The 21,378-nt window shown below is 37.4% G+C and overlaps 1 protein-coding gene across 1 annotated transcript in view; it reads left to right on the plus strand.

The window, feature by feature from the left end:
- Positions 1-2,313: 2,313 nt before the first annotated feature.
- The window catches only part of ARMC1 (armadillo repeat containing 1), a 33,006-nt gene continuing 13,941 nt past the window's right edge, over positions 2,314-21,378 (plus strand). The window contains exons 1-2 of the mRNA XM_009285394.2: positions 2,314-2,520; positions 6,728-6,819. Coding sequence (XP_009283669.1) covers positions 2,329-2,520; positions 6,728-6,819 — 284 coding nt within the window. The 5' untranslated portion in view covers positions 2,314-2,328. The remainder of the gene's footprint in view (positions 2,521-6,727; positions 6,820-21,378) is intronic.

Raw genomic sequence — 21,378 nt, forward strand, 5'->3', positions numbered from 1 at the left:
TGACGTCTTTGTCGGGGGTACGGGGCCGGGAAGGGGAACGGGCCGCGCTCGGGGACGGGGGACGCTGGAGAAGGGCGGGATGGCCGTGAGAGGGGGGCGGCGAGGCCGGCTGAGGTCCCTTCTGCTCTCCCCGGCCGCGTCCCGGAGCTCACGTCAGCCGGTCGCTGGAGGGTTGTGCCTCCGCCGGACGAGGGGCCCGGGAGCTGAGCCCCGGGGCCTCGTCGCAGGTCCCGGAGCTCACGTCAGCCGGTCGCTGGAGGGTTGTGCCTCCGCCGGACGAGGGGCCCGGGAGCTGAGCCCCGGGGCCTCGTCGCAGCCGGACTGTCAGCTCTGCCGCTTAGGGAACGCTCAGCGTGGCGGCGGAGGTGTGAAGCTGTGGCGGTTCCTCTCCTGGGCCTCCCCGGTGAGGACACAGAGCGGAAAGGGAGACTGGGAGAGAGGTCCGCGGTGCCCTCTGTGAAGCTTTTATTTCAAAGCTGCAAGGAGGAGAAAAGAGCCGGTACCTGGCTGGCTTCTCTGCTAGGCCCCCAAATTCTAGATAAGCTCTTAAAACTTTTAAAACAGCTTAATTGGTTTTTCATTAAAAAATGCCGGGGGTCCTAGTTTTCATAAAATTGGTTGTCGTAGGTGATGGAGAGGGTAAGGACTTCAGCTGTCTTCTCAGTTGTGGCTGAGGAGAAAGAGAAGGGTCTGGGGAGGACATGAGTGCGGCCGAATGGGATAAGAGGGGGGTAAAATTTGCCTTCGTGCTTTTTCAGGAGATTAGAAGGAAAAAGGCAAAAAGTGATCAGGATGGAGAGAGTTGTAGGAATGATCTGGTGCTCGGGACACAGAACTGGAAGTCAGAGACTTCGGTTAGCATCAGCTCCACAACTGATGTGATTTTTACGTTTTGAATAAGTTCCTTTGCCAGCTATGAAAAGGAATTAATAATACCTAACAGAGAATTTTTCTTTTTAATTTAGAGTTGTCTGCTTTGGAAATATAAATTATTGTTTATTGGTTGAGCTGCTGTATCTCCCAGTTGATCTCTTTCGGACTGGTGATAGTCAGGAAAAATAGCCTGGAGACTAATCATTGGCATGTACTTTTCACATTAGCACTCTCTTTCCTGAAGGAAGGACCAGTGACTTGATTAACAACATTTTTTTCTCTGTGAAAATGTCAGAAATTATCATAACCAAAATTCATATTTGTGGTTCATTTTTTTTTTTATGGGTATGATTAATTTGTGTTGCTGAAAGGCCTGCCTTCAGTCCGAATCTGTAATATGTTTGTATGATATTATTTGTTTGGGCAGTGATGTTAAAAGAACGTAACCGCTTACAAATTTGATTTGTTTTATTTTTATGCAGGGGAAAACTGAGAGAACACAAATTAACAATATGTATTTACTCACACTTTTGTGCCTTAAGAAAAGTTACTTGCATGAGTTGGTATGGGCAACACCAGGACCACATTTAGAAGTTTCAGAGGCACATAATCAGTCTTTTGAAGGAAACTAGTTTTTTGCACCAAGATGTAGCATTTTCTCTGAGTAAACCTATGCTTTTGGTGCCTGTTAAGTAGTTATTCCTTATTAAACAACTTTGGAATCTGATACTCTCAAGCTAACACGTGTCTCCTTTGAAGTGGAGGTGGTGGCTTGGACTTCAGCTGGAGCAAGGCGTGACCTGCTTTCTTTCTTTTTATTGAGAGGGTACTAGTGAAAAGAAAAAAAAAAAAAACAAACCCCACCCTCTAAAACCCTTTTTACCTTTGAATGAGTATGGCATTACACTAGTTACTTGATATGTAGATCCAGATTAAAACTTGATGTTCACTGTTCTTGATGCAGTGTTAATCTTTTGCTGGCTTTTCTGGTTCATTTTCGTGTAAAATTTGATTATTGCAAAAGGTACTCTGAAAATACATATTTTGATTTTACACATTTTTGTACAGAAGGATGTTTATAGACTTCTAGGGTGCCTTGTTGTGAGAAAACTGAATTTCTTGGAAATATTTGTCAGTAGTGTAAAAAATCCAACACAAACATACTCCCATAAAGGCTTACTGGTCTGAAATCATATATAGGAAACAAATCAAAGTATTATTAACCAAACCTACGTGTTTTCTGCATAGGAAGTTTAGATTTCCAGTTTACAAATTTCAAGATCCACATCCTTATCAATTCCTTCCACATTCCATGAATTCTAGTCCTTGGTTTTTTATACTTTTATGCTTATAACAAATCGGTGCCTTTGTGCTTTAGTCTTATCTGTGTTTTAATTGATGATAAATGTTGTGGTATTAGTAATAGAGATTTTTTTTTTCCAGCAGGTATTTTGTATGCATGGTGCAGAAAAAATGAATTCTACTATGAGTGAGGAACCTGATGCACTATCTGTAGTTAACCAACTCCGAGATCTAGCAGCTGACCCATTGAACAGACGGGCCATTGTTCAGGATCAAGGATGCCTGCCAGGTCTTATTCTGTTTTTGGACCATCCCAACCCTCCAGTTGTTCATTCAGCTTTACTAGTAAGTGTTCTGGAGATAAATTTGTATGTCAGTAGGACGTTTTGTAACTTTGTTAATACGTCTTTAAAAAAGTAAAAATGTGAAAAATAAAACCTCGTTTTATGTTATGTTGATATTCATTATATGTGTTTTTTTAAAAACATGTATTTTAAAAATTGTTTAGAAATCATGCATTTTTCCAGGGGAATTTATGTTTTTTGGAAGAGATTAATTTACTTTGCATTTTTTCCCTAATACAGCTATTTCACTTTTTGTGTGGAGGGAGGTAAGCGCCCTTAAATCTTTTTCTTAAGATGAAGTTATGGAACTTGGTAAATACACATGGTGATTCGACATTCATATTGTAAAAAAAAAAAAATTAAAAAAATCATAGGATAATTTAGGTTAGAAACAACCTCCAGAGGTGATGTAGTCCAATCCCATGCTCAAATTAAGTCTCCTTAGATCACGGCTCAGGGTTGTGTCCATTTGATTCTTGAACACCTTGAAGGATGGAGATTCCGCAACCTCTCCGGCAGCCTGTTCCAGCATTTAACCACCCTCATGGTATTAAAAACAAACAAACAACCCCCAAAACCCACCCAAAATCTATTAATATCTGATACAACTTATTCCAGCGTTTGTCTGTTTCTTCTTGTTCTAAATCATAAACGCTAAAGTCCTGATTTCTCATCCTGAATCTAAATACTAACTTTAAAAAGTGTATTTCTTGCTTAGAAACAGGAAAAACAAATGTCCAGATTTTGTTAAAAGTCTAATTCAATTCTTCTAATAAGATTTTAAGTTACTAAAATTTATGCGGTGCTCTTTTTTCCATTTTTATGTCATTATTGAATTTTAAACACTGTGAAACTAAAGAATAAGGAGCTCTGTCTTTTACATACAAGTATACATTATTCTTTATACCATTAAGACCTATCTGTACCATAATTCTGTATTTTTCATTTATTTTACTTTCATAGTGGATATTAGTGAACTTCTTGGAATTAATTCAGCATCTCTGATACTCTTCTGCATTCAGGGAATAAGGTTCCTGTGCCCCGCTAATTCGTTTTTAGGTTAGCCTTGCCATAACATTTGCCAGACTTTAATGTTCTTCACTGGAAGAACTTTGAGTTGAGTTTACAGTTCTTGGGAATATGTTGCATTGGTTTTCTTCCCACTGCAGTTTCCTTAGGTTGTGGTCTTAAAAGAGGATCTTGTTTGGATGTCTCACTCTCTTTTTCCTTCATTTGCTCCTTTGGGCTGCGTATTCTCACTTCCTGCACGAGATTCGATAATCAGTCTGTGATCACGTTACAAAAATTAACTCTACATAAAAAGGACTGACTGTCAGATTGATGGGGGCTAATCCAGTTTGCAGTGTGGTTCCACAGGCCTGGATATTATTCAAGTTATGTTGTAAGAACATCTCATTGGGTGGGAATGGGAGACAGCCATGTTGTTCCATTTAGTGATAACCTACAGTTAGAGTGGATTAAGAATCAGGATTTAGAGGAGACCATGCTATATCCCAGGACCCTGGCTGCACTCAGAAATGGATCGGTTTACTGTGAAAACATGTTTTTGTCTGCTACGCAGACTCCTTGTGTTCACGAGTTCTTGAACGTCTTAGGTTCTATAGCTTTTAATATCTTTGCTGATAACTTTATAGCCTTCATTTTGATATTTTTCCATTCTGAAAGGTCGTTTGGTTTTGGTTTTCTAGCCATCCCATTGGTCAAAAAGGTGCTTCCATTTGAATGGGAATCATTACATGTAATTATTTTCCATTAAGTTTATACCTAATAAAAGGATATACAGCACTGACTTTAAATTTCTTATTGTATTATTCTGTGATTCCAATAGCTGAAATTATAAAGAATCTGTATGAATCATAATAGTTCCCTATTTAACTTTTTTGATACATTGTAGAATCTTTCAGGGAGGGTGTTTTCCTCCCCACGTGCAGTTTGAGTTCAGTCCTTTCTTCTGTCTGATCAAGAAGTGGTATATTTTTCTATAGTTTTCTCTAGTTTTGATTCCAGGAATTCTTTACAGTACACTTCAAAACTTTTAGCATTTGAATGTTCTAAGTAAAAAAATCAGAAGTAACCCAGGCAATACTATTTTTTTTTCTTTAAAATTTGGACTGAAATTTTCAAAAACAGGACTCTGAAGTTAAGAAACTATATTAACATTTCACTTATAAAACATCAAAGATGTCTTTTGTTATTAAGATTGACAACTGTATTTTTGTATTCGAGTATGGAGATAGTCCTATTGATTATGATGAAATTACTTGTGAGCTTAAAGGTAACGTAGATAAGTGTTTTGCTGAACAGAGGCTGAGCCAAAGTCCGTAATAGAAATCATCCTTACGCCTTCAGTAGACTGCGACTTAATAAGCATAAATGATCTCACTTCTTTGAAGGTGTGGACCTTTGCATCTCCCATGGGGAGCAGGGGGAATAGGACTTCCTGCTGTTGAAAAGTCAGGTCACTTAAGTCATTCTGATAACTTTGTCTTTGGTCTTATTTCAGTGGAAGTTACATTTGTGTGAAAACGGTATGTAACAGATGGAAAAGAAACTGCCTACATTTTGACTCAAATAATTAGCAGTTAAGATAATGGGTTTTTCTTTGTGCAACACCGTTACATCCTTACTAAATTGCCTGAACAGCGACTAATAAAAATGAGAAACTTTTTCCACCGGTAAGGATACATTTCTTAACATGAAAGTTAGTAGTTCAGAACTATCATTCAGGTTTTTCCCCATAGTTGAAAAGGAAGAAAATAAATGCATATACAACATTTATAAACTGCAATTATTGATACTGAACCACATCAGGAAATAGCAAAAATCACATTTAGAGTTTTTATCATGCCAGACAGCAGACAGACTTTCTCAAAAGGCAATAAAATGGTCTTGAATTTTACCTAATAAGTGCTGAAGATGATTTAGAAAAAATCACAGATAATTATTTTCTATCTCTGAAGGGATTAAGGAGCATGTTATTTTTAAAGCAGCTAGTGAGCAGCATAGCTATTATATGACTATATTTAAAGAATTGGTGTACTTCTAAACCTTGCTATTACAGACCCCATTTTATAAACCATTGTATTTGTGTATTGCAGGATTTTGCAAGTGCAGTTTTTGTACCTACATCAATAAAACACTGATTAAAGCACAATGCACAGTAGACCTTTGGAGGTTCCTTCTAAGAAAACTTTGTCAGCACTAACACTAGAGAGACGTCTCATGAAAAGGACTGACATTTTAACTGGACGAGTATTATGTTAGGAGGATCGTGCAAATATACAGTTGCTGACTGGGGTCAGCAATGTGAAGTTGTGTGAAGAGTGTCCCTTGAAAGTCAAACAAACAAAACCTTGGGCAACAAATAAGTTTAAATTCCCAGTTTAGGTAACAATAACCTAAGCAGCTTGCTGCTGCTGGTATTCTTATTCCTGCATGGAGTGATGAATATTGCAATTAGTCTTCAGAAGCTTATAAATGTGGTGGACCTCTTTCTGTGGACAGCAGAAACTTGATGGTGGTGAGTTTTCTAGTACTGGAGGAGCCCACAGATTTGATGGAAACATTGCTAGAAACATGGTGTATAAAAATTACTTTAGATCTCAGATCACATAAACGTTTGTTGGAAGGGACTTCTGGAAGTCATTCACTTCAGCTTCCTGCTTGAACTGGGACTGTCGCCAGCGTTCAATCAGGTCAGTTGTAGCTTTGTCTCGTTGATTCTGCAGTCCCACTAGGTCATCTGTTCCAGTGTTGAACTACCTTCATAGTGCAAACGCTTTTTGTAATATCTGATTTGAACTTCCCAAGCCGCAATTTGTGGCTGCTCCCCCTTGTTACGTTGTTTGCTGCTGTAGAGGAAAGTTTGGCTTAATCATCTTCATAAAGGCTTTTTGAGTAGTTGTAGACAGCTGTTAGATTGTCCCTTAGACTCTCTTAGCTGGTATAAACAGACCCAGTCTCTCAACCTTTTCTCATAGATCAGATATTTCTCACAGATTGGATATTCTATGCTTTCTGTGTATTTATAAGAATAAAACAGTTTTTTAATGTTCACAGTAGGTGATAATACTCTTTATCTTCTTACTAGAACTCACATTGTGAATGTTTTGCAGACGTGCACTAATAAAAATGAATGATAATGTACTGGACATATTGGTGATTTGCTGTGGTCCTCTTTCTTTTAGGCTCTCCGCTATTTGGCAGAGTGCCGTGCCAACAGAGAAAAGATGAAAAGTGAATTGGGTATGATGCTCAGCTTACAGAATGTAATACAAAAGTAAGTTTATGATGGGTTGTTGGATCCAAAGACAGTGTAAACATAAGATTCTGATGCAAAGTAGAACTTTGATTATGAATTTGTATAGCGAATTTTTAATACTGCTTTCTTCCTTGTTGAAGTTGTGTGGCTGCAAGCAATTAATGTTTTTCATTGTATAGTATAGTAAAGTAATTAGACCATAGTCTACAAGAAATACTCATTTGAAAGTCATTTGCCAAACAACAGATTTCTTGCCCTTGTTATAGATAACTAATTTTGTCTCTTCCCTTTAGGTTCTCTTATAATCCTTCTCATCATTGTATAAGGGTGCCTTGCACTAGTGCATTTAATGAAATTGGTTGGTATCTGCCACATTTATTCTTTGATTCCCACCTTTGGGAAGGGAAATTGTATATGCAATGTATTTTTTTTTGATGTATTTTTGAAGGTATGTATCCGCACTTTTGTGTTGAGGAAACATCTTGCAGGTGGAGTAGAAGTTAGTGAGGTTTGTAGTGGCGTCTAATTTCTTTGTAGAATGTGTCAACTGGGTTATGTCTCCTAAAATTTGCGACTGTTGGATTTTGTTAAGATTGCTAACTGTTCAGTGTTGAATACTGGAAGATGTGTGGGTATATGCACACTGGAGAAGATACACATATGCACTTATCAATAGAAATTAATATGATGAACTAAGATGAATCATTATTAGCAAAAAAAAAAAACCCCAACCTCCTTCAAAGATTAGTCTGTCATAGCAGAAATTAATTTGCCATCAAGATATCAAAAGGTGATTATTTTACACACAGTTCAATAGCGTTCTAGTTAACTGGATTTTTCAGATGTGAGGGACTGTTCCTTGAGAGAGGAGAAGAGTCATATTGCTGCACTGAAATGTGTTTCAGATGAATGTTTAAAACAATTATTTAGAAAAGGATGAAACACAAGTAAAATTGTATATTAAAGATTCAAGTGGAAAGGTTTTGAATCTTTAATACGTTAGTTGGATCTCTAATGTATCACTTGTGGTATAAGTTACAAGTTTCTTTTAGAAAAAAACCAAGGCTAGACTTGCTAGTTCCTTCATCCCATAGCCCCTCCAGTTTTTGGTGGCGTACCTTTTGTTGTTGTCTCTCTCTCTGACACTGCTTATCTAAAGGTGTGAACCTGAAGAATTGGAGGGGAAATTCTGGTCTGTTCACAAGTCCTACGTGATATGTGATCTAAGAAAGATTAACACTTTTTACCTTTAAGTACTTAATTAATTCTGCTGAAACTAACAAGATTATGTATTGGCATGAAATTCAGCATTGTGCCTAAATATCATCTTGTTGTTCACCAGTTACCCAAAACACAAGGATTGAAAACAAATGTCTTAAATAGGGTGATGAACTAAATGACTAGAATTCAGAAGAGAGTAGTTCTCAATTTTTTTGAATAATGTAATAATTATAATTTTTATATGTGTTTTTAAGAGGATAGGAAAATTTAATAGGGGAAAAAATTGAATTAAGTCTTACAGTATTCACCTTTTTTAAGGACAAGCATAATTAAGGTAAAATATACAGAAGTCTGTGCTTGCTACTTTTATAATGACAATAAGAACTGAAATGTTTAGGTAATAACAGAAGCATGCATTTCAGAAGAACTTACTTTTAGTATAGATTACATGTCTATTTAGAGCACGGAGACATCCTTAAGTTGTTGAAAGGGGAATGGTAGTTCATTATCAGTCTCTGCAGCTTACAAATATTAATTGGGAAACAGTCATAATTAAAACTTTTGTTTAGAGAATTTTACGGAAATCTCTTTGACAACATTTTTTTTCTACATTTCAATTTCAAGGACCGAAAGAGTGTGAAGTTCAGAAACGTGCGGAAAAGGAGAGATAAGTCAGTAAAAACTGGAAATCTTGTAGGTGTTCTTTTTTTCTAGAAAGCTCTTTGGCAAGAGTAAGAACATACATTTGATTTGTATGCTTGTAACATTTGGAAAGTGTGATATCATGAAAATTTAAATACATAGCATCTTCAAATACAAGACTTTGTCATGTGCTTGTCAGGATTTTAGGCTTTAATGTTGACAGGAAATGCTGAAGCTAAGTTTTGTATTGCCTGCAGAAATATGGAGAAAGATGGTAGAAAAGTACTGAGAAGATAGATGTAGAATTATTTTTGTCACAAAAACCCAATGGTTTGGGGTTGTGGTTTTTTGTTAGAAAGTCTGTAGGGGAGAAAACAGGTCTCCACCTTCTTCAGATTTGCTTTACAAAATGTGAATGCTAGCTTTTAATGTGATTTCAGTTTACCAGAAGATATTGTAGTCCTTTGAACTGAAATTAAGCAGTAATAAATGCAGTAATAAATGCTGTGGTCTTAATGACTTCATGCTGTGCGTTCCAGTGTACTTTCCAGATTCCGTGTATCTGGCTCATCGCTCTATGTAATCTAAAATCTTTTGATTATTTCCACGATGTAATTTGGGGCTTAGATTGTTTTTGGTGATGTGTCATAAAAATGCAAACAAATCATATAAAGAGATACGAACTTCTGACAGTATTCTGCTTTTCCAGTTATTGCACAGTTCTTTCAAGTGAGACAGAACCCAGCATCTTCTGAACCAGAAGTTGTAGTCACTGGCTTTTTTTTGCTCTTGACAGGTTAAGCACATCCTGTGGTCTGAATCTTTCCCTTTCATCAATGATTTTGTAACTCTCACTGTTCACTTTCATTGACTTCTCACTTAACTAAATAATATCCAGTGGCTTTCCCTATTCAGTACTGAATTGTGAAAAACTGTATTCTGCTACTGATAAAGCTGTGTTATGTCTTTTCAAGCAATGAAATGGAGCTCATGTGCACAAAGGCAAGTCACACGCTGAGTATTTGTCATATTTCAGACTTAAGCTGATATTCAGCAGCGCTGAGCTGTACTTAGGAAGTCAAGAGTTTGTTTAGAATTCCAGTTCTCTTTTGCTTTCAGTTATGTAAATCCTGAAATTGGAGGGCTTTTCTCATCATGTGAGTGTCTTTTTATAAGTCTTGAAGGTCTCTGTATTAGAGACCTCAAGTTCAGGTGTGGAATTTCTTATTGTAATCTGCCTACAGCTAACCAGTCTAACAGACCTTTAAACGGTCGATGCCATCAACTGGAAAATGGAGTTGGTTTGCTACTTACGATTTCTTGTAAGAGTGAGTACATGGGAGCACAGGCCAAAACTCTTTTGCTACAAGTAATACACAACCAATGGAAGAAGAATATAGCACTTGGCTTCAACTTGTTATTGTGAAGGTAAAGTACTATTTCCTTCATAAGACTACCGAGGATGAGAGTTAAAATTGAGTGCCACCTGTTCATCCAATAATAGGCGTAAATTATACCTGGAACTGCATCATGGAAAATGAGTAGGAAATATTTGAGAGACATTCAAGTTTAACTGTAGTTCTTTGAGGTACCTTCATGTCTCATTTCACGACTTATCAGTCCCATAGTATTATCTGATTAGCTTTTTGGTATTTGCTTATAATAAGCATCATAGCTCATTTGTGAAAATCATTTTGCTGCTTAAAATGAATGCTCGGCTGAATCCTTAGTTGATATTACATTTCACCTAAGGAATAAAGGATAGGTTTTAAGTTTACTGTGACAGTGATTTTCAAGATGTATGAACACTAGTTTTTGCTAACAGAAGAGTAGCAGATTTTAGATGTAGAGACTGGAGCTTATAGGCTCTAGAGCAGAAATATGAAATGTCAGCTCTGAGGAGTACAGAATAAAAATTTGAAGGCAGTGAGATACTTATATATTTAGGATTTTTTTTCAGTCTGAACTTCATTTGGAACGTGTATGACTTTCTGAGATACTTCATATGAAAGGCTTTATACACTTCCACACTTTCTAGGACATATGAGAAGCTGTTCAAGTTTCATGCAATACTTCAGAACATTTTTCAAATATAAAAATTTCTGTTGCCCTATTCTATACTTGCTGTTTTTTTCCTTAGCAGGGGAGGTTTCTTTTTTGTTCATCCACATCTCCTTATTTTTAAGTGAAGCTTGATGCATCTTTCCATGTTATAAGCTAGAACTAGTAACTGTGTTGGAGAGAAATCAGACCTTTAAAATCCCTACCTGCAGGTTTCCAAACTTTTCTTTTTCTTTTTTTATGGCTGATACTGCTTTATTGCTATCACAAAAATGTTTCACTCCCTTGCCAGGTGACTGAGTACCTGTAAGTGTATGTGTAGAATTGTTTGCATAAATAGGTAAAAAGGAGAGGAGAAATTGAGGCTCATTGGAGAATGGTGTTTCATTGTATTCCAGCAGTCATCAGCAGTTATTTAATATCAAAAACTGGTTTAGTTGCTGGCTTTATGGATTGTATGGCAGACTTAATATGTCCGTATGGACTTTATAAAATGTTATTAGCAGCTTCTAGAATTGAAATTAATTAGGATTTATAGCCTAGAAGGAAATGCACTAATTTGTGTTCAGAGTGAAAGTGACTTTTGATGGACAGTAAAGGTCAAAGTTCATAATTTTTCATAATCTTTATGAGCAGCATAATGGTACTGTTTAAATATAACTAACGTATTTAAAAAAAAAAACTGATGAAGAGTCAATATACTAAATAGCTCTTATTATGGAACAGCAAATTACTGAGTAAAATTCCAATTACTTAGCTAAAAGAGCTTTTCAAGATAGTCTTCCTTTGCCAGGGTGTCAGATTTAACAAGCTGAACTAAATCCAGTGCATTAATCAGCTCTTCCAATTTATTACTTGCCTAAGAAGATTAGGGCAATTAATATGTGTTTAATTAGAGTCCCTTGCAGATCTGGTAAAATACATGCAGTCTATAATTGCTGACTTCTTACTCAATTTTAATTTTTGGTAGTCTTAATTACCTATACTTTTTGAAAATTTAATTATTCGTTGAAACCAGCAAAGTTATGATGTCTGACGAAAAAAATAAGCCAAGTATTTCAGGTAGTATTTGCTGAAATTGAAATTGTAGGGATGTAGCATCACAATAGTTTTATCCTTTTTGTTGTGTGACATACTTTTTCTCCTTTGTGAGAAAGGAGGAGTGGTTGGGAGAAGACAGGGCAAAGGCCATGTATTAATTATCAAGAAAGCAAACTACATATTTGAAGGGATATCTGATGATGAAGGGGATGTTGCCATATCATAACTGGCTTCAAGATAATACTTTGAGAAATTATAGCTAAAAAATTCTGTAAACTTCACATTTCTTGCATTTATACATTTATGCTATTGATTAGAATACTTAAATTCTGATCTGCAGAGGAGAGGGAAATACCTTTTCACACACTGTAGAGATTTTATTTTTCTATACCTGATTCACTTAGTAATGTTATTTTTTTAATCCTTGGTATGTGGGGGTTTTTTAACACATCAAAAGAGAAATAGTTGAGATTGGGTAATGGAAAGCATTATTCTGTTGCATGGTTGTTTTTGGACTCTACCATACTTGTGATTCTTTACTGAGAAGTTGTGGTTTTGGAGAAAAACATGGTTAATCTATGTCTTAAATATTCCTGTGAGCAGGAGGTTCCAAAAACTTTGTTTTTAGAAATGATTTACAAATTGCAGTGTATCACCTGGAACAAGAGTAATACACACATCTCTCTGTCTATTCCATGTTAACTTTCCTGGCCTTTCCTTTCCGGTTATTTTCTCAAGCCTTCTTATTTTACCCACTTTGTAACATTTTGTCTATTAGAGGGTAAGTGCTTCTAGAAAATTACACTATTGGTTGCCGGTGCATCTCTTTGGGCTGTGGGGCTCCAGTCTATTCAGTGCTGTAGTAATGTGCTTGTTAATAATAGATGGTCACAGCAGGAAGACATCTGCAGGCTGTTTTATTCAGCATTGTTAAGCAAAGTGGCTTAATATACCCCTCCCCCACCCCGAGTTTCTTTAAGGAATGTTTTTATTGTATATTTTGTTAATCTTACAAGTTTCAGAAATGGATTGTTTTTTGAAGTCATTTTTGAAAAAGCATCCTCTGCCAAAAAAACCCCAGTGAATTATTAGGAACTGTAGGAAACAGCAGTATGTCCTCTTTAAATATACCATGTTATTTGTTCTAAGTGGCTGAATGCTCCTTTTGTCTGTCAAACAGCTTCCTGGTATTTGGAGGAGATTATATATAGGAAGGAGTGGAGGGGCAGGGGAGAGGATGGGTTCAATGCTGTGGGCTACCTAGATCACAAAGGCATGTATTCAGTAAAAGTTCGTGCTCTTTCTCCGTGTGGGTCATGGCAAACTAACAAGAGTTCAGACTTTCTCTCTGTTCATCAATTTTTTAAAAAAATGTTTCAAGACCTTTTTTTGTATTCCTGTAGTATATTTAGTGTTATGAAGGACATAGGAAGTCATGATCTCAACACAGATATGCAGGCAAGGGGACAAGTGGTAACAATAAATAAAACACAAAAAGCATTAAGTAATGAAATGGTGTAAAATCCTAGTTTTACAGTACTGGTCTTAACCTGGACTTTAGTCATGATATAGTGGGCTTTCTGGGAGAATCTTACGGTTTTTGTGAGATAAGAAAATAAGGTTTAAAGGTTTGGGAAGATGGATGTCGTTTATAGTCAAAGAGGTATTACAAAGTCACCGTTTCTTCTTGCACGCAACTTACTTGCTTAGTGAGCTCTATATAATCAGGACTGTTTCTGTACTCAACAGTTTAGGTCATTGTCAACCTCTAGATTTGGCTTTTGTGTGTTTGTATTATTATGTTTTTCATTCTGTCATATGTGTGTAATTCCTATTATAATGTTTTTGACTGCAGTCAGGAATACAGTTTGGTTTCGCTTTTTGCTCTCCAAGCAACTACTTTTACCTTATAACATTACACTTGGTATCTGGCATCTCTATCGGGAAGGTTGGTTGTGCAGCTTTTCATCATCTGGTGTCTGTCTCAATTTAATTCAGGTACTATACATCCATAGACTTTTTAGTATACCAGTTCAATACAATACTAGTTCAATAGACTAACTTTTAGTATACTAGTTCAATACATTTGCATGCTCAGTGAAACAGCGGACCAGCTATTTTTGTTACTGGTTTCTGTGCAGCACTTGCAGTTAATGCACAGCTTTCTTGGTACGTCTCTGACACTACAGTTCTTGCATTTCAACAGTTTTTGTCCCTTTTCTTTGATATAAGTATTTAATTTTCTTGGTATTTAGTGAATTCCAAGTTAACTAATGACAAATAGTGGGGTAACAAAGTAAGTAATTGTTAATGCAGTGGTTTTAATTGGTCATTTACGTAATGTAAGATTTAGAGACTACCTGTAAGTTCTTCAAAATCATGGCCTTCAGCTGGTTTACAATGACTGGCTTAAGAATGCGATAACAAGTAGTGTAAGTTTCATGCCCTGTTACCTAACCATTGAAGTACCCAGGTTCTACAGTGGTGGTTTATGTACGATATCTGAAAAGCCACGTTACCAAATTACAGGTTCCTAAACCTGGAAAAGAATTTTCAGTACCTGTTACTGAGTGAATAGGCATTATTCTGGTGTTGCTTTTTTTGGCAGAGAGAGGGCCACAATCATAATTTTTTTGAGTGCTTTGTATTTAAATGTGAAGAAATCAGTTGGGAAGCTAGTAGCTTTTCATTGTAGGCAAAAAACATTGTGATGAGCATTGCAGAATTAAAAAAAACCCACTTTGAAACACTGAAAAAAAAGTGTGTGAAGTATAAAATTACTTTGATAAAAATGCATATATTTGAAAGCCTTTTGTGCTCAATGTCATAGCCAGTTTCTTCTTTATTTAGAAACTGGCTGGAGCAGGGAGTCAAGTATTTTAGAAAGCAGTATAAGCTTAAAGTGTTTGTACTTCCTATTTTTTCTTGCAGGCTTTATATTAAAACAAATGTGGGACTCTGAGAAACATTATGATTTTGAATATTGCCCTGGTTTTGGCTGGGATAGGGTTAATTTTCTTCCTAGTAGTGGGTATAGTGCTGTGTTTTGGATTTAGGATGAGAATAATGTTGAGAATACACTGATGTTTTCATTGTTGCTGAGCAGTGCTTACACTAAGTCAAGGACTTTTCAGCTTCTCATACTGCTCTGCCAGAGAGGAGGCTGGAGGTACACAAGAAGTTGTGAGGGGACACAGCCAGGACAGCTGCTGATCCTAACTGGCCAAAGAGATATTCCATACCATGTGATGTCATGCTGAACAAAAAACTGGGGCGGTTGGCCACTGCTCGGGAACTGGCTGGGCATCGGTCGGCGGGTGGTGAGCAATTACATTGTACATCACTTATTTTGTATATTCTGTCATCATCATCGTCATTATTATTGTTATGGTTATTATTTTTATTTTATTTTCCCTTCCTTTTCTGTCCCATTAAACTGTCTTTATCTCAACCCATGAGTTTTACCTTTTTTCTAACTCTCTCCCCCATCCCACTGAGGGGGAGTGAGCAAACGGCTGTGTGGTGTTCAGCTGCCTGCTGGGTTAAACCACAACAAATAAAAAAAAATGAAATGTCTTACAGAGTGTGGCACAATGTTCTGATATGTTAAAAAGAATAGAATCTGAATTGGCATTTAACTAATTGCTGACTGTATGATAGGAGAAAAAAAAAAAATACTGTCATGCTGAACTCAGTGCCTGACATGGCATGCCAAAAGGCAACTGTCTTCTCTTTTTGTGGTGGGGTTCAGTACTGAGGTGGGAGAGAAGAGGTTTTAAGTAGCTTGGCAGAAGAGTCAGGAATAATAATGGCAATACAGGGTGCCTTTAACACTCAATAAACCTTGTCATCAGCTGGTGTCGAAAGCATTTTAGGAATAGTGACCTTCACTGGTTACTATTGCGTTTACAAGAAAAAGTGCTGAGGTAGGTTCTTTGATATGCTGACTTCTTCTGACAGCTTACTAAAATAAAGAGCAAAGAAAGCTTAAGATGCTTTGAAATAAAAGTAGCAGGTTGTGTTGTGAAGTATTTAATACTTACCGCAGGTGCAGATTGACAGTATTGTAGGCTGGAGCCATTTATCTATGAAAAGGGAGTTGATAGATACTTAGCATTGTGAGGTTTTTCATCTTCCCTTGCCAGTATCATATATCTGCTTTGGGGTTACAGTGAGCTTGTCCACAGGTGATGCTTGTCCCTGGTTTTTGAACTTTATGCTAAGTGTCCCAAAAAATTAAAGATTTTTTTCTATTAAATCATAAGTGTCTGGATTACCCTTCCCCCTGCCCCGCCGTCCCCAAATGCTCTTCAAGCAAGAAATGTAGTAAGGTGCTGGTGTGTGATTAGACCTTAAATAGTTTCACATTGATATTACAGGCAGTAAGTGCCACAAAGGGATATTCCTCAAAAAATACTAATGATGAAACAGTCTCCAGCAGCAGTTTTTGAATGGAGCTGTTATTTCAAAAGAAAGTGAATTTTACTCTGGAACAACTAATGCAAAGTGAATGTTATTCTGAATTAGACCTATTTCTATTCAGGAATGTGTTTTTATACTTAGTTGTTTTGCAGTACATGTTACAGTATCTTTTTCTGCAAGATTTCCATTGAATTTTGCAGGTAGGAAGTCCTATGTAATAACTTGGAACAAATTAAAATTGTTAGCACATTCTGTAATTACACAGTACATCATCAAATTCTCACAACTTTTTTTTTAAACCTTGGTGCATGCTTCAACCTATTTTGTATGACTGCTGTCCCTTTGGCTAGCAGTGAAGCTGCTAATACTGGCTTGCTTTAAAAAAAAATAAATCCATTGCCAACAAATAAGTAGTTCAAGAGTATGAAAACAAGATGTTTAAATAGTTGTTGTTTTCAAAGTTACCTACTTCAAGTCTCTATATTAACTATATTAGCAAATGAGTCAAATACAAAGCTTACACATAAGCCTACATAGACTAAACATGCATTTTTTTGCTGTGGTACAGGTTGGTGCTGTGGTTTAATTCTTAATAATCACACAGGTTTTGTTTAGGGAAGCCTTTATCTGTAAGTTTGCAACCCCCCCCTTTTTTTTTTCTTCAGTAGATTTCAGGGAAATAATCAGATGAAGCTTACTTCTCAAAATAAAAATAAACTGTGGATTTTTTGAAGACATAAAAGATTTTTCCAGATAATTATATACTATCATCATATATTATTATATGATATACTTAATGCTATTAGCATGGTGATAGTACAAGCAGTGGTATTTGGCTTCCTTCAAGATGTTCCTAAAATGCTTCAGTACGGAGCCTAATTCCAGCACTACCAATCTGGTCACTACAGCATTATTACCGGGAAGGATTGGCTTTTTAATGGCAGTATTTGCTATCTCCCACTGGAAAGGACTGGAGAGAGTTGTTACCGTTAAGGTTGTTTTATTTTTTTTTAACCCCGATGCAATTTGTTGAAGCCATATAATAAACATGATTTCTGCCATATAAATGCATTAAATGATTACTGTTCATTAGCAGGCAAGATGTTGGAACTAGCTACTGTGAAATTCAACATGGAGTTTGTGTCTGTTATGCAGACTCTTGTCTAGCAAATGCTACTCTGAAGCCTTTTGAGTTTAGTTGAGTAACAGGCCTTGATTTTTTTTAATTTTTTTTTATTATTGAGATGGAGAATATGTCCATATGGTAGATACCAAGCTGTGGAAGATCAAAAGTTGATCTTCCATTTAGCATATAAATAGCAGGAGTTAAACAAAATTGGATGAATAGCTGGGTTAAACAGATGGCATATGTTCAAATCTGTTATCCCATTCTTGAATGTTCGTTCTCTTCTTGTGATCAGAGGACAATAGAATGAATCAGGGAAATGTTCTAAGCATGGGTAATTACTCAGTTTGTTACATGTTTACGATTATATCACAGTCACTGATTTTTACAGCAGTTAATGGTACCGTACTGTGATTTTACTCAGATTTACAACTTATATTTAATATTTAGGCTTTTTTTTGTTTTTCAGCAGTCTGCCAAACATCCCAACATTTACATGGGGTTTCTCTAAATTTCCAGGGTCTGTAGGCATATGACTTAAATTGAGCTGGAAGTGGCACTGGGAAATCCAATCCTCACTCCTAATTGCAGTGAGGTATCTCTTTGTTTAGTAGAAAATCAACTTCAAGACCTCAGGTTTCCTTGTTCTGTTCCAAACTTTTCTTAGTTTAGTGCCTCCTGGTCAAATTGTCACAGCTAGTAGTGTGAGTAGAGTCTGGAAGACTTGCCAAGTGGCAGGCATCTTGCAGGTCTAGAAAGGATTCTAGGAAAGTCTGTTCTGACCTTGCCATGTTTCCATGGTGCAACAGCCTTGGAGTAAATAAAGGTGACATGTAGCTAGCACACGGTTGATACCATTGGAGTGCAGTCATATAACGCAGCTGCAGTTAGGCTGTACATAGGTTCATCGAGCAGTCTTATAAATGCATTATAATTAATGCATTAATGTACAGCACTTAGGCTGTACATAGGTTCATCGAGCAGTCCAGCTGCTTGGTTTTTGGATTGGGAGATTCATAGTGCTGCAGCTCAGCATGTCACTTCAAACTTGCCCAGTCCTACAGGTTCTATTGTTTTTCCTGTTCTACACCTATGAATTATTTTTCCTATTGTTAACCCACTACTATGCTCGATACGTCATTGTTGGCCAACATAAGCATCCTGCTGTCTACCTTCTTGAGGATTTTGACTACTTTCTTTTAAGAAAGCAGGTGGTAATCCTTTGACAGCTGCTGTATAATGTTATCTGGTCTTTACTGGGTGTTTTGGGGCTAGAGGGAACTGAGGTGTACCGTAATGGGTAGCGTGGTAATAGCACTGTACTGGGTCTGTGAGAAAGTGTGTGCTGAAGTAATGCTCTTTTTCAAGTTGTTTTCAAATGACTTGCCTGTTGCCTGGAAAGAGTCAGGAGAGCAGCCATATGCTTGTGAGCCCACCGTATCATGGGATGCACTAAAAGCTCACAAGAAAGAGCAGCATTCTTGGAGATAAGAAAGACTCTTGCCCTGGCACCGGAGCAGAACAGCCAGAAAAACAGCCAGATCAGATAACTGTCTTGAAACAGATTGCTTTTTCTCTAATACCATGCTCTTTCTTTAGGCTTGTCATTCATGCTCAAAGTTTTCATCAAAACGATGTCAATCACTGTGTCTCACTTCCAGAATCAAGGATTAGTGATTTCCCACCCCCCCCCTTACAGAATGTAGCAATTCTTTGCAGCTTACTGCTCCCTTTAGTTATTGCTAGAGACAATTTCTGTCTTTAAATACAGGAAGAATGGGCTCTGAAAGAAGTTGGTCACCTGGAAACAAACACATCAGTGGTCTTAAGGCATAGTTGATATGAATATCAATTTGTTAGCTGTTTTTTAACCATAATTAAATCAAGTGATAAATCTCTACCAAGTATATGCTTTACAGTTTCTAATACAGCTGCATTTACCCAACAATGTATTTAGGTAGAATTCATGCCAATCCATTAAATTCTTACTTGCGCTTTTTGTGTCATATAGGATACTATGTTTATTGCAGTGAATGGGGTTCATTATGGAAATAAAATGATGGTTGAAAATATCACTACTTAGGATCCTAGGGAAAAATATTAGTTCTGCCATATAGGGGCAGTACTTGCATGTATGAAAAGGATTGGGATCAAGTGGAAAATACCTACTTCTATGTGATCATAAGTTTTCTCAAACTTTTTGGAAAGGTGCTTGGGTCATTCTAGAAATGGAGTCTCTCAAACTAGTATTTTGAAGAAAAAATCATGCATTCAGTCCTTTGTTACATTCACTAACTTGCTTAGGATTTTTCTGTGATAAGACAATGTTAAATCTGAGAGTTGTTTTTACTTTTAATTTATGAGTAGGTTATTTAGTATGGGATTCAGCTGAGATCTTGCCAAATATTTCAGCCTTAACTTGGATTATGAAGACATTTTTATTCTTCAAACTCTTCGTATTTGTTAGAGTTGAATTGTGTGGTGGATTTCTTTTTTTTAAGATCTGTGCTTTAAGGTACTATTTTTCCATTAGTATGTAAACTCTTTGAGATGTCAGTACAGGAAATTTTACCTGAACTGACTTTAAAAGGTTGAGATTTATTTCCCTAGTTTTGTGGGTTGGTTCAATCTTTCCTTCACCATTGCTAGCTTTCTTTGCTTTTACAGACCTGCTCTTAATATTTCTGTGTGCTGTTTTCCCAAGTACTCGTGAGCAAGAGCATAGTGATGAGCCATACAACGCATGTCCACCTTTTCTGCTTGGCTGTAACACAGCCTTTCCCCATGAGCTGTAAGGCAGTTGTTGTGGTTTAACCCGGCAGGCAGCTAAACACCACACAGCTGTTCACTCACTCCCCCCCGCCCCTGCAGTGGGATGGGGGAGACAATTGGGGGAAAAAACAAATAAAACTTGTGGGTTGAGATAAACACAGTTTAATAGGACAGAAAAGGAAGGGAAAATAATATAATAATGATAAAAGAATATACAAAACAAGTGATGTAGAGTGCAGTTGCTCACCACCTGCTGACCGATGCCCAGCCAGTTCCTGAGCAGTGGTCACCACCCCCCAGCCAACTCCCCCCAGTTTATATACTGAGCATGATGTCACATGGTATGGAATACCCCTTTGGCCAGCTTCTCAGTCGGTAGAGCATGGGAGAAGCTGAAATCCTTGACTAGTGTAAGCACTGCTTGGCAACAACTAAAACATCAGTGTGTTATCAACATTATTTTCATCCTAAATCCAAAACACAGTGCTATACCAGCTGCTTAGGAAGAAAACTAACTCTATCCCAGTCGAAACCAGGACAGCTGTATGCCATGCCCCCTCCTTTATGGGGCCATGCATACTGAAAATATATATAGTACAGACACTCTGTATATGAATAAGTGTCTATTACATGTGTATAAGTGGTGTACTGCAAATGTACTGTTCTTGTATATCATTGCCCTTGCTTGGATCTTAACAAGAGTTTTGGGGAGAGGACTGTTCTATGATAGAAAGAGTCTGCCTCTAGTTGCCCTCTTCTCACGGAGGTTTCTCAGCCTTGTGCAAGGCATAAGCTGTAGCTCTTCTCTGTGTATCCTGAGGTGTAGTGATGCCCTCTTCTAAAGCTAGAAGTTGAGAATGGTTTGTCTGTCTTTGGATCTCTTATTCCTGAGCAACCCTGGGGGAAAAAGGTCCATTGGTACGAGGCTGAAATTGGTCCCTAGATTACAAACTGAGTACTCTTGAACCCATCAGATTTGGTTAAGAGAGAGAGTAAAAATGTAAACTCCTGAGTGATCACTTTAGGGAAGTGATCGTGCCCCTGTACTCGGCACTGGTAAGGCCGCACCTCAAACACTCTGTTCAGTTTTGGGCCCCTCACTACAAGAAGGACGTTGAGGTGCTGGAGCGTGTCCAGAGAAGGGCAACGAGGCTGGTGAGGGGTCTGGAGAACAAGTCTTCTGAGGAGCGGCTGAGGGAACTGGGGTTGTTTAGCCTGGAGAAAAGGAGGCTGAGGGGAGGCCTTATTGTGCTCCACAACTCCCTGAAAGGAGGTTGTAGCGAGGTGGGTGT

The sequence above is a fragment of the Aptenodytes forsteri genome, unplaced genomic scaffold, assembly GCF_000699145.1.
Source record: "Aptenodytes forsteri isolate BGI_AS27 unplaced genomic scaffold, ASM69914v1 Scaffold396, whole genome shotgun sequence".
NCBI classification, from domain to species: domain Eukaryota; kingdom Metazoa; phylum Chordata; class Aves; order Sphenisciformes; family Spheniscidae; genus Aptenodytes; species Aptenodytes forsteri.